A 13198-nucleotide genomic window follows, 5' to 3' on the forward strand; every position below is an offset into this window, starting at 1 on the left:
CCATGTTTAATTATTTCTAGTAATGAGCTTCATGTGACAGAACCCAGGCTGCTGTAAAAAACTGACATGTTTAGTATCCATATTTCCTATGTATATGTTTTCTACTTCGTAAGCATTCCCTTATCTCTGTTTATCAGAGGCTGGAAGTCACCTGAAATTAACACTCTGAACTGGCATATACTAACACTGATCTTAACTTTGCATTATTAAAATTAAATTAAAATTCTGTATCAACCAAGAAAAATACTTCATTAGAAAAGAAGCCAACTTGTACTTTTAAAGAGTGGAAAGGAACATTAGATTAATCAGGTCATCTTGCACAAACCCCTGAGAATCAGCAATTTCTATTCAGAGGTTTTAAAGAACATTCAACCTTCTTCAAGTCATGCTTATACATCACCCCATTACTATAGAGCTTGAAGTTTTGAGCACTTTATATTATACAAGGTCAACAGTACATTCCCAAGAATCTCTGGGAAATATCTCCATCATAGATCCATGTACAATTGCTGTGCAGAAACAGCTCCTCACAAACTGTCAGTTCTTTCTTAGTTTGGCAGCTTGATCTAAAGCCCATTTTGGGAAATCTTTATCTAATTAATACACCTCAAACTCACCTCCTCCAAGAACTGGTACAGATATTTATGCCTACACAGAGAAAGAGACACACAGACCTCCTGCTCTGTCCTTAGGCCACTACAGTTATGCCCGTGTAACCCCCTGTGAGGGATCTGCTTGGGAATAAAAGTGAGTTTATTATGATGTTGTTATTCTGCTGTATACCAGAATTACTTTCATTTCAGAATAATCTAGACAGTACCCCAGAGTAATGGAAAGGGTACAGCTGCTGTCATAGAACTGCACTGCTAGAATTTTGCCATGTCAGGTTGCTCATAGAGCAAGTTCTAGCAAAGCAGAATTCTCCTCTAAAACTACAAAGCAAGGATACAATATCTCAGGAATACACTCTCATTTCACTCATCAACATGAGTAATGAAGCCCAAGTTGCACCACAGGCCTTCTCTACTCATATGGATATGGCCCAAGCCTTGGTCGGGAAAACTTTTGGTCAAGTGAGAGTCAGTGGCAAGACACGGGGTAGTCGTGAGTTGCCTTCAAAAATGCACTTGAAGGGAGAGGAGAGTCTTTGTGTCTACTCAGTAATTTATGTGATGTGCTATTTATCCATGCCAAACTCTTATTTAGTTCAGTGCGGCTGTTTAAGAGCTCAAGTGTAAATATGAAGAGACTCGCTTTGTTTGGTGAAAAACAGGAGCAGGGCCTAGTCAGTTTGGAACACCAGTGCACGTGAGGAACTTAATGCAGTATTTCTTTCCCTTTCTCCCTCCTAAGGGGGCTCTTTGGGTACAAGCCAATTTTTCCTCAATTTCTGGGATGAGCAGCCAGTCGCTGGTAAACACACCTCTGACTTTGGTCATGCAGCTGCCCTTCACCTCCAAGTCAGCGGCACCTCAGCCACCTCTGAGGGGTGGGGCTCTCTGGGCTTCCATCTTTTTGCTCCATTTCACGCCTGTTGGCCTTCCCATTTTGGATGGCTCCTGGCCTCACAGGTGCTTTCTTGCCATCAGGTGCGGGGATCTTCCTGCTCTTCCCGCACACAGGTCTCCCGTTCTGGGCACAGAACGCTCACCCCTCCACACGCCACTCCCTCACACCTTTGTGTGATGGCCCCCGTGCCGCCATCGCCAACGAATTGTACCTCGGTCATTGCGCCCATACACACCAAGGCTCTGCCAGCTCACGGCATGGTCAGAGCAGCCACGGTTCCGAAGCCCCGCTGGAAAAAGCCACCGGGAGCTGAGGGCAGCTCCCGCCGTCGACGCCCGCCCCACGCGTGGCCCCCGGCCTCTGGAACCTTCCGTGGCGTTGGGGACGAGCTGTGGGGCAATGGGCGGGCGCGGGAGCCCAGCCTCGGGCGCCTCGGCCGTCGGGGGCGCAGGAGCCACCTACGGCGCTCGCCTTCCGCCGGGCACCGCCGCGATCCCACCGGCTCCTGCCGAGAGAGGGGAGCGGGAAGCCGCCCGCCCCCTCCCTCACTCCCTCCCTCTCCCTCTCCGCCGGCCCTCCGGGAGGCCCGGCTCCCGCTCCCCGGGGGGGAAGGGGGCAGCCGGACCCCCCGGCTGGGGGATCTCCTCGGGGCGGGGCCCGCCGCCGCTCCCTCCCGCCGGGCGCGGCCCCCGCGCCGCTCCCGCTTCCCGGCGGGCCCCCACGGGCGGCACGCGCGGCCGGTGGATGCCGCCGGGTGACGTGCAGGGCGCGCGGTGGCAGCACCTCCCCGCGCGCCGCTTAAAAAGAAGAAGAAAAGAGGGAGCGAAACATGAGAGCCCGGACGAGCCGCAGCCGCCGCCGGCAGCAGCAGCAGCAGCAGCAGCAGCAGCAGCAGCGGAGGGGGCATCGCCCGGCCCGGCCGCCGCCGCAGTCCCGCCGCGGGGACACCCTTCCTATGGGACGACAAGTGAAGGGCTGCTGCCGCCGCCCGCTGCCCGGCCCGCCCCGAGCCTCGGCGCTTCGGCGCGGCAGCGGCAGCTGCTAAAACCTGTGCCGCTCGCACAACTTCGCCGGCTTCGAGCATCCTCCCGCCGGGGCTCGGGGGCTCGGTTCCCCCCCGTTCCTGCCTCTTCGCGTCCGCCTTTTTGGAAGAAGCGGGGGTGGCCGAGGTGCTGTTCCTCCGTCGGCTCTTTAACCGCTGCTGTTATTATTCTCCTCCAGACTTTCCCCTTCTGGGGGAGGGAGGTGGTTTCCTGATCTGAAGTGCAAAGAAAAGTCAGTGGGATTCCCCTCCTTCCTTCTCCCCCCACCCACCCCCCCACCCCCGGTTTGGGTGCATTCACACGCTCCCTCAGGCATGATGCTCAAGATGCTGCCGTTTAAGCTGCTGCTGGTGGCCGTGGTTCTGTGCTTCTTCGAGGGGGATGCCAAGTTTGGGGAGAGCGGCGCCCGCAGGAGAAGGTGCCTCAACGGGACCCCGCCGCGGCGGCTGAAGAAGCGGGACCGGCGGGTGCTGTCCCCGGAGGCCCCGGGCGGCGGGGAGGCGATGTGCCGCGGCCTCTACCCCCGCCTGTCCTGCTGCTCCCGCTCCGAAGCGCAGGGGCTGCCGCACGCCGAGGCCAAGGTAGGCACCACCTGGGGCTGCGCCGGGCTTTGCGGGAGGTTTTTGGTGTCGTGGGTTTGTTTGGTTTTGTGTTGTTTTTAATTTTTATTTTTGCGCCGAGCCACGCACCGGCCGCGAACCTGCCGCGTTCCCACGCGGGTGGGGGCGATGCCGCGGCGGGGGGCGGCCGCTCCTGCCCGGGGGGCGAGGGCGCGGCGGGAGCGGGATCCGGGAGCGGCTCTGGCGCTGCCTCGGGAGGCGCGGGCAGCCGGCGCAGGTCCGCGCCCCGCGGGGGGAGCGCTGTGCCGGCTCCACTGCCGGCTCTCCCTCCGAGTTACTTTTTGTCCGCAGCGCCCGAGTTTCTGGCGGCGGCCCCGGCGCCGGTCCCGTCCCGGTGCAGCGAGGCCGGGCCGCCCGCAGGTACCGCCGCTGCCCAGGCGCGGCTGCGGGGAAGGGCGGAGGAGCCGGGCGGGCTCCCGGCAGCGGCAGCGGAGGGGCTGTGCGCTCGCCCGGCGGTGCCATCCGGGTTGGGCTTTTCCTGCCGTGAAAAATCGTGTCCAGTTTGCTCCGCGTGCTTACTTCGGGAGGGGGGGGTTTGAGAAGTGGCTTGATGCCGGTGTACCAACATTATTCCGTGATCTCCGGCCGCCTCGGGGCCCGTGTGCTACTCACGGTTCCGTCTATCAGCGCCGAAAGACCCCGGAGTGTCCGCTGTGCAGCCCCGGTCTCCTGGCTCTCGCCCGGGGCCGGTGTCTCACCAGGTGCCGTGAGATACTCTGCCTTTCCACATTACCTGGCAGCCTCTCTGCCCAATTTCAAGCTGCGGTCATGTGAAGGGAAGCACCTCCTCTGCTCACCGATTTCTTAAAATTGTCAAGTTCTCTGCATCCTTTAGCAAGTTAAATTCTGCTTATCAGCCTGTTGCTTGGATTTTCAAAGGCGTGGGTACCTAACCAGGCAGGACCGTGTTTGATAAGCTGTGCTGTGCTGGCCAGTGCTGCATCCGGGGGTACGCACAGGGAGGGAAGTTGCTGAATAATGTCATTAAGAATCACTGCACATGAAATAAACAATCAGGTGTCTTTTTTTTTTTAAATTATTATCACTTTTCCCTTTTTTTTTTTTTTTTTTTTTAATTTCATCCTCCTTTAGGTTTAATTAAGAATTCCTCAGTTACAACTCTCTAGTTGTCAAGGTCTGAGAGACTCTTGGAAAACTTGTGTTTCAGTCTTGCTGGCCCAAGCATAATAAAAAAAAATACCCAGCCTGAATCGAATTTTTATGCTCAGTTCACGGTAGATTTCACTCCATTCTCATGTAAACAGCTTCTACGAATCAACATATGTGTCTGGGTGGTATCTCTCACTTTGTTTTGTAACAAAAAGCCATATTGCATCATTTAATTTGCTCAAGTCATGCAAATAGGAAAAAATCAATAGGACAAAAAGGGGTCGACTTATCCTCCTCCCCACTAAACTGCTGCCCACACACAGAGTCCTGTTGCTTATGGCAAAAGAATAACAACAACACCATTGTGTTTGTTAGTTGGTTCACTAATGGGTGAAACTGGAGAACATCATTCTCCTTCAGTCCCCAGCTCTGTCCAAATGTTCATGCCTTTTGAGGGAGCATTTGTCCTACCCCCTCTATTCCCAGATGATTGAGAACTGTCTTACTGCAGGTTTTCAGCTGCAGATCTCTCTTTATTCATACCATATGCAGCAGCAGTTTGAGATTCAAGGCAGATATATTTCTTCATGTTGTCTAGAGGCTGTGTCATTAGGCTCCTGTGTGATGATTGAATTAAACTATAACCACACACAGATAACCTGGAATATCTAGCTGGGAAAAAAAAAAAGGAAAAAAAATAAGGACTGGAAAATATGTCCTTAATTCACCCTGTTTGCAATGTCTCGGTGGCATATATGCTACTGAGATTATTCAGTGCTTGGAGACCCTTGTGGTAATTGGTTGAATGCAATAAACTGGAAGTTCAATTTTGGTTAGTTTTCCATCCCCAGGCAGTTGAAGTGTTTATTCTCTTCTTACTATTACTTCAAAAGATCTTTTAATTCCTTTTCAATGTGTTTTTTTCTTACTGACAGTACTAAAAACCTGATGTAAATGTGAAGAAGTGACCATATATGCTACAGAACCTATTTTTGAGCTGTTGAACCCGTTTTGTATTTTTTTTAAATATAAATGACATTTTTAAGGAATGTTATTTTACAGGGTTGTAAAATCAGACTTTTTTTCACCAAAGATTAATTTTTATGAAACTCACAAATCTGCTTTATCATATCTGATGAACGTATATGTTAAAAAAAAAAAGTCAAAATATATGTCATTTATACTTTACAGAATGGGGTGGTCATTCTGTAAAAGACATGGCAAAGTATTGTGGTATACATTTGAATGTAACTTTTCTAAAAGCACATTTTTTAAAACTGTATTCTTCTACAGTTCTCAAACCAGCTTTTTAAAACTCCATCATCTACCTGCGTGATGGAGTGGCCATGCCCTTAACAGAAATCTGAGCACTGCCATCTTAAAAAAAAAAATTAATTGACCATGCTCAGTAGACATTCTAATAAGAGCTTCTTGGTTAAGATGCTGGGTCCGTGAGAATTTTTGACCAAATTATTGATCTGCGCTTATAAATGAAAACACCACCTGCAGTTTTGGGAACAATAATGGAGCTACCGTAAAGAGCAGATAATACGTTGCACTGGCTCGAGTAAAATATTTGTGTCCTGTTGTTGACATTTAACTCTTTCATTTTTCTGACAATATCCCCTTGTTTATGAAGGGCTACTACATCCCAGCCAAACATTGTAATATCAATTTTTCTAGAAGTTTGCTTGCAATCTGACAGGCAAAGAAGTCCTCTCTACCTTGGATGGTTTCACAGCCAAGGCTGTCAAGGAATGGGTGAAAAGTAATTGTTTTCAAGTGTGCCCTTTTACAATCATTTGTTTGCTCTGGCTCTTTCATGAACAAAGGCTATTGTTGAACACATCCAACTAAACAAATAACTCATCTTGGGGTCCCTTTAACAGCTGCCTTAGTACAATGATCTATTTAAATATTACCCTAAAATTGAAACTGAACTCTTTAATGACATAATCCAGCACTATAATACAGAAGAGGCATATGTTCAACTCAACAGCTGAACAATCTCGTCAGCACACGATTTTTAGACATAAATGCTTGTATATCAAATATGGCTTAATGCAATGACTTATTTCAGTGGTTTTTCCCTTCTGTTAGCATCAAAATTCTGCTGCCCTTCTCTAACTAGATATGACAGAGTACAAAAAACAGATGACAATATCAGTCATAAAGAATTTCTGTCTATTGTGTCATCTTCTGTTTTGTCTTCTTTGCACTCTTCCTTCTGTTGATAAACCAATTTAGTATGCTGTGCTTTCCTGTGCATTCCAGGATTTATCTTACCTTTAGTCTCCCCGTTTTACTTTCATGTGGCTAGAGATTAAAGGATGATCTTACAGATGTTGTAAATTAGTCAGCAGCAGGCATAATCATTATTAGGCATGTTGCAATAAATGTTTGGAAGTTTTACATATTTTCCAGAGCGCAGTTAGTTTAAACCACTGCAGTTTGATGGTTTCACATATGACTTTAAAAATTGAAGCAGAAAATTAGTTTACATTTCTTCAAAAGACCAAAGCCATTGTCAACTTTAAGGTCATTTTCAAAGTAGACATCCAACAGAAAAAGCTTCATTTAAATAAGTATTTCAGAATCTGCTTAGAACTGGTTTAGTATTCTCCAGGATAAATACATTATCAATTTACTGAAATTCAAAATAGAGACTTGTCCTATCTCCAAGCCAGTACAGTTACACATCAGACCTCACACAGAGCAAATGTTACCACCCTATTTTGCTTGAGCATTCTAAAAGTTAAGTAACATTGTACTTGATTTTCAGATAATTGATTGACTCTCATTCCTTAATCTTCCGATTAGCTATTATATGACCAAGATTCATTCCAGAAATGACATGAGGGGGTGAATTCCTGTGGTTAATTCCTGGATAGCAGCTGCTCAGGGGGATTAGGATCCTTTTGTCTTAACTTTGAGGACTGAAATGTTGGCAAGCCTGTATCACCAGGCAACGTCAATTACGTTTTCCACAAGAAACAGTAAATTAGCTTTGCCATCCTGTAATTTATTTTTCCCCTCCCTGTTCGCAATGTGTTCTGGAGTCTTCCAGTAGAAGTACAGTTTTCTATCTGCATCTCTGTGGAGTTAATTCAATAAACACACTGAATATTTACCTAGTAATACCTTGTGTTTACTTGTACTTCTAAACACATCATCACACTGTTACCACAAGAAAGCCTGAGATGAACTCCCTGATGAAAACTTCTGAGACTTCTGCAAACCAGGTGGTACTGCTGCATGTAGGCAAGTACTTTGAAGGGTCTCTTCTCACAGACCTTTGATGGAAGCACCAAAATGGGTCATTTCATCCTTGCTTCAAGAGACAAGTGACATGATGTTATTAAAAAAAGGCACTTATGGATAGTGGTTTTGTTCATCCCCTATTGGCTTCAGATTTTGTCCTGTTAGGCAGCCAATGACCTGATTGAATTATACAGGCCCCTTGCCTGTATCAGAATCACAGCATCCCTTAGGAAAGTCTAGCTAGTGCAGCATATTGCCTCAGGAGCATGGATTGCTGCAAGCATCTCAAGTCTCTACTACCTGGACTGCAATCCTAGGCAGTATTCAAGATCAAAGTTTTAGTTGTTATGTATTTTGGTTATAGTTTATAATAGTTATCATTATATTTTTAGTTCTTGTCTTCAAGATTTACCATATCTAGAACAACATCTGAAACTCAAGAAAGAAGACTAAGGTTAAGAATTCTACTGCTATGGCCTAAATGGGCAATCTAGCAAAAGGAATCTAAACTTTTTCAGGAAAGAAGAGCCTGTGGCCATGGAAAAAATTCCCAAAAGAATTCAGGACTAATGCAAACCTTTTGCCATACATGCAGCATGCAATTAATTGATTACTGTCTTAAAACTTTTAGAAAAAACAAAGACAAACCCTTTACGAGATATGTGAGACAATTATATTCTCAAATCACATTACTCACCTACAGGTGCTATGAAGCTGAGGATAGTTTGACAGCAGATAGTCTGAAGAACAGAAAATTTAATGCATTTAGTGAGCCTGGAAAACCTGGAGGATTCTTTTTGATGCCAATGGCAGCACATCCAGAATAAGGGTAGAAGCCAAATGGTGTTCTTCCAATCAGTGGTCTAACCTCCAACACTAAACTTTAGTGCACATTTCAGATGGTCTTTTGACAATACGTGTATGGTAAGACTAAATATTCCTGGATAGAGTTTGCCTTCTAAATTAAGGTTGTTTTAAATAGGATGTTGTTGAAATGTATGGGCCATGTATTGTGTAATATTTTGGATACATATCTGTTTTAAACAATTCAAAGTGCATTTCTCTCAAGCATTTGAGGTCTATGTAATTATGCCCCATAAATAAAAAGCTGAGTTCAGACCTGTATTATTAAAGTACAGCATCCTAGAAGAGAGCTGACCTATGAGACAGCAGACTCAAGCATATCCAGAGTGTTCCTGCACTAAATAACTCATTTATCAAAAGTAACTGAGATAATTCCTTTCAGTGTTACGTCAAGGGAATGACATTGGAAAGTCCTTCTCAGCTCAGAGATATGAACTGTAGAAAAACTAGCAATATTTTCAAATGTGTGATTTGCAAATATCTACAAATTTCATACAATACATGTATTTACCACATCAATATTTCTTAACATAAATGTCTTACAGTCTCTGTTTATAACTGCATTATATAAATAGCAGAAAGAACCTGAGCTTTGTTTTTGCACTGGATCAGATTCAGACCTCTCAACAGAGAGAACACATTTCCTTCTGCCCAGCATTGGGATGAATGATCAAAAAACAATCCATGTGGTTAACAATAGATTAACAAAGTGCACTGCATTCAAAAGCTAATAAAGACAACTACGCTGTTTTCCATTATTTTTCACGATTTGATGACATTGCACTCTTTAGGCTCCTGTGTTTACTTAAACACATCATCAGTTGTGGTTTCGTGCCTCTTTAAGTGCTATGCATACATAAAACATGCTTTTTTTCAGGACAAAGTTACAGTTTCCATACTGGCATAAACAAGACATTGCAAATTCTACTTTTGCACTTATAATAGAATAATATGTCTGAAAACATACAGGGTTTCCCATCTCCAAATAGCTTGCATTAGAGATAGCAAAAAACAGGAGCAGCATTTAAAGCATGAAAAATCCATGGCACCTGCTGAATTCCACAGCAGTCACTACAGCAGCCAGGCAGTGATGTAGTTCAAGATACACCTATTTTACAAATACCTAGACATGGTGTTCTTTATGTGTTCTGATGGGAGAATTTAAATTTTTGGTCTCTAAATACTTGAGTAGGCCACCTTACAAGTTAGGATTTTAGGTATTTCTTGTAAGAGAAGTGGGTAGGCCTGCTGTTTTAACTCCCTCATATAAATGATTCCTCTAGTTCAGAGATTGCCTATGTGATGGCAGGCACGGGTCATTAAAATAACTTGAGTACTGTTATTCTTATCTGAGAAGCAAGCTCAGATAGGAAATCTTATAGAAGATTCTGTAAGAATCCTCTATAAGAAATCAGAGAAAGTAAAGTCTCACTGTACCAATGGCATATTGCACATTTCACAGTCACCTCCAGAACGGTGACATGAACCTTGATGCATTGAGAGTAACTGTATTGGTTCCACTGGCATTATTTATGGCATTGAGCCAGGTAATCTTTCTTTGCGTGGAGATGGGGACACGGGTCACAGGTTTACTTGTCTCTGGTTTGTGGCTTGCAGGTCCTTTCTGTTACCAACAACACAGAATGTGCGAAGCTACTGGAGGAAATCAAGTGTGCACACTGCTCACCTCATGCTCAGAACCTATTCCACTCACCTGAGAAAGGGGAAACTCCTGAAAAAGAACTAATGCTTCCCTACCTGTGCAAAGACTATTGTAAAGAATTCTATTACACCTGCAGAGGTCACATACCAGGTAAAACTCATAACAAAATATGGGGCTAAAGGATGTCCTGATGTTGATACTGCCTGAGCAGTTACAGATCCAGCTTTTAACCAGGAAAAATCCCCACTGATATCCAGGGCAATTTGTCCAAGCAGGGGCAGAATGTCTTCACAGCAGATCTTGCATAGGGAGGAAAATACTTTGAGGGCTTTCTTGCCACCCTCCTGTTGAACACACATGGTTTGATTGTTGTCAAAGGCACCTGAAATTACCTTTGCTGAAATATTAGTGTGTTCATTCTAATCATGCAGACAAGCAGCTGGCCATCCAGAAGGCTATTCTAAATGACAGATTGCTTCGAAATAAAAGGTCCTGGCTGTTTGTAGCCTCTAAAAGCTGATGAGTAAAGTGTTTTTCCTGGTTTTGTTACCCTAGAAACTGGTGTTTTTTCCACAGGGTTTAAAGCCCATTGAAATCAAAGGGCCCTATTTGATAGACTTCTGTGATCTTTGAATCACTTCCAGTGTGCTGTTAACAACCAAATTCTTAACTTACCTAACACTTCCTCGCTGTAGTCAGTGGAGTTAGCTGGACATAACCAAAAGCAGAGTTTGCCCTGTGTTGTCTGAGGCAGTCACCAAATGTGTGCTATCACTTGTAACTATATCAACAAAATAACCGCAGAAGATGGCTCTTTTAGAAACAGTGTCTTAAGACACTATTATGTTAAATAACATCTTTGGTATTCCCAATAGTAAATTATTTATATGTTTAAGACTGTCATTTTTAAACTATGCTTTTTTCCCTGTCCAAACACTACTTATAAACAATGCCACACAGGAGAAAATAATTAAATTGGTTAAGATTTCTTCTTTTTTTTATTCCTTTAAACTAGCAACACAGACTGGAAAAAAGGACTTGATAATGAGATGAAAAATGAATTTGTGAATAGTCACTTTTAACATATGAACACAGCTTTGTAATATAATATAAACATATTTGAGTAAAGGGGATAGTTTAAGTGGATGGGATTTGGAGGACGGTTTTTTAATTGCATGTGTACAGTGTGTACTTGTTTTCTCTGAAACCCCAAGAGTGCAGGGATTTTTTTGCAGTGTTCTTTTATTGACTTGAGAAAACATTTTGAATTTACTTACTTTTTCCCTTTACTGTGGTTTAACATGTATCTCAACCCATTCAAATATGAAAATATTATTATTGTCTTTATAAACGAAGAGATGTTTCTAAGGCTTTCTTAAACCAGCTGTTTCTTGCTCTTTATCACATTCCCCAAAGCAAAGCAGAATAGATCATAGTTGCCAAGACTGCCTGCTGAACAGCGATAACAGATTAGATATTCTAAATGTTTGGCCCATATAAGAAGTCAGCACAAAGACATTTTTGACATGAGTTTGTAGCTAGCACAAATGATTTTCATATTCTGCAGAGTGAGACCCTCCGAGTTGTTTTGTGAAATTCTGTGTTTATGAGGAAACAATTTGTTTAATTGAAAAAAGTGAAAGAGGGAAAAGGGGGAAAGAAGGAGGTGGTGGAAGGGAGAGAGGGAGGGAGGGAGGGAGGGAGGGAGAATGAGAAAGGGCTGAGCAGCACAGGAGCTACAGCCACAGGAACCTCGCTCCTCAGATCAACATATGTGGTGACGAATGACAAATTTATTTTTCTACAAAGTTTGTGTATATGTAAAACTGCTGAAGTGCATCAAGATGTCAAGTGCTTTTTGTGACCACCCAGGTTGCCTTGAAAGATAACCAGATGAAAGCATAACATTAGCACTGGGCAGAGCACTGTGCTTTACAGGAAAAGAGCTTACATACTTTAGCATCAGTTAAAATAGGATTTTTCCTACATCAATCAGATGCTAATAATTGTTCTAAATACTTGTCCTGAAAGTAGGTTGTACTAACAAAAACTTGTTGCATGCTTACATCCACCAACAGGATTAATTTGGTGAGTTGACTGGTACTCATGGTCGTTGATATCTATTCTAGGATTTCCCAAAGGTATCCATTAAGATTCAGGTCCCTCTTTTTGAGAAGATGGCCTATAGGATTTTAATATAGTTTCATAGTCTTATTCATTCTGAAATATAAGTAATTAAAATAATTTATTTGGGGGTTCTGTTTTCCTTGTGAGACTTGTATATCTGTAATAATATTTACTGCAAAAGAAATTAAAAAAAAATAGAAAGTGTGGAAGTTATATTTTCAGCTTAGCCTGGAGGATTTTAAAAAGAGTTGAAAATTAACAGGCCCCCAAACCCAAGGTCTCTGGCAATGATTCACTGTGCATTTGTTAAAATGTCGAATAATTACTCTTCCTCCATTAGGGAGTGCTAATTGTTTCTGAACACCAATACAACAGAGTTTAAGGAAATTGCTGACTGCAAAAATAATTTTATCCCCTAAGTCTTGTGCAAATGAGAAATATTATTAACATTTTAAGACAGCAAGCATATTTTCTGGGATTGAAATGTTAGCAGTACATATTAACCAAGAAGGCCGAGAAATTATGTGTCAGTTTTTTTTCATGAGTTAGCTTCAAAAATTCATTTATTGTTCTGTCTCCTGCAAAGATGAAAACTCTAGCAGATCCTTGGTTAACTCTTTTGAAGCCAGTAGTTTGCCCACCAGTTATGACTGTATCAGAACTTCCACTGACTTCTTTAGGAATATTGAGAGAAAAGGTGGACCCTATTCTTTATTCAAGCAGAACAATATCAGAAGCTGTTAGGATTGTATGGATGAGCAGGAGGGTGTAATGTTTCACGAAGATTTTGAGATCAGAGCTTCTCTGATCTTCTGTTTCATTCCCGATAACTGTTCTGGTTATTTCTCATCTAATCTTTACTGCAAGCCTCAGTTTCAGGGATTATTGATGGATACACTGAAGTTAAGTGATTTAATGAAGTGTCTTCAGTCAATATGAATTTTAAGTTTTCCCTTTCCATAAGGGAAGATTCACTAATATTTATTACTAATATAACTAGT

General features: G+C 43.5%; 1 protein-coding gene and 1 long non-coding RNA gene across 2 annotated transcripts in view; one reads left to right on the forward strand and one right to left on the reverse strand.

Moving 5' to 3' along the window:
- The window catches only part of LOC148224036 (uncharacterized), a 173372-nt gene that overhangs the window by 118786 nt on the left and 41388 nt on the right, over positions 1-13198 (reverse strand). The gene's annotated exons all lie outside the window — the stretch shown is intronic.
- The window catches only part of HHIP (hedgehog interacting protein), a 74626-nt gene continuing 64294 nt past the window's right edge, over positions 2867-13198 (forward strand). Inside the window, exons 1-2 of the mRNA XM_014880580.2 lie at positions 2867-3133; positions 10025-10220. Of these exons, the coding sequence (XP_014736066.1) occupies positions 2867-3133; positions 10025-10220 (463 nt within the window). The remainder of the gene's footprint in view (positions 3134-10024; positions 10221-13198) is intronic.

The sequence above is a fragment of the Sturnus vulgaris genome, chromosome 4 (genome assembly GCF_052056855.1).
Source record: "Sturnus vulgaris isolate bStuVul1 chromosome 4, bStuVul1.hap1, whole genome shotgun sequence".
NCBI classification, from domain to species: domain Eukaryota; kingdom Metazoa; phylum Chordata; class Aves; order Passeriformes; family Sturnidae; genus Sturnus; species Sturnus vulgaris.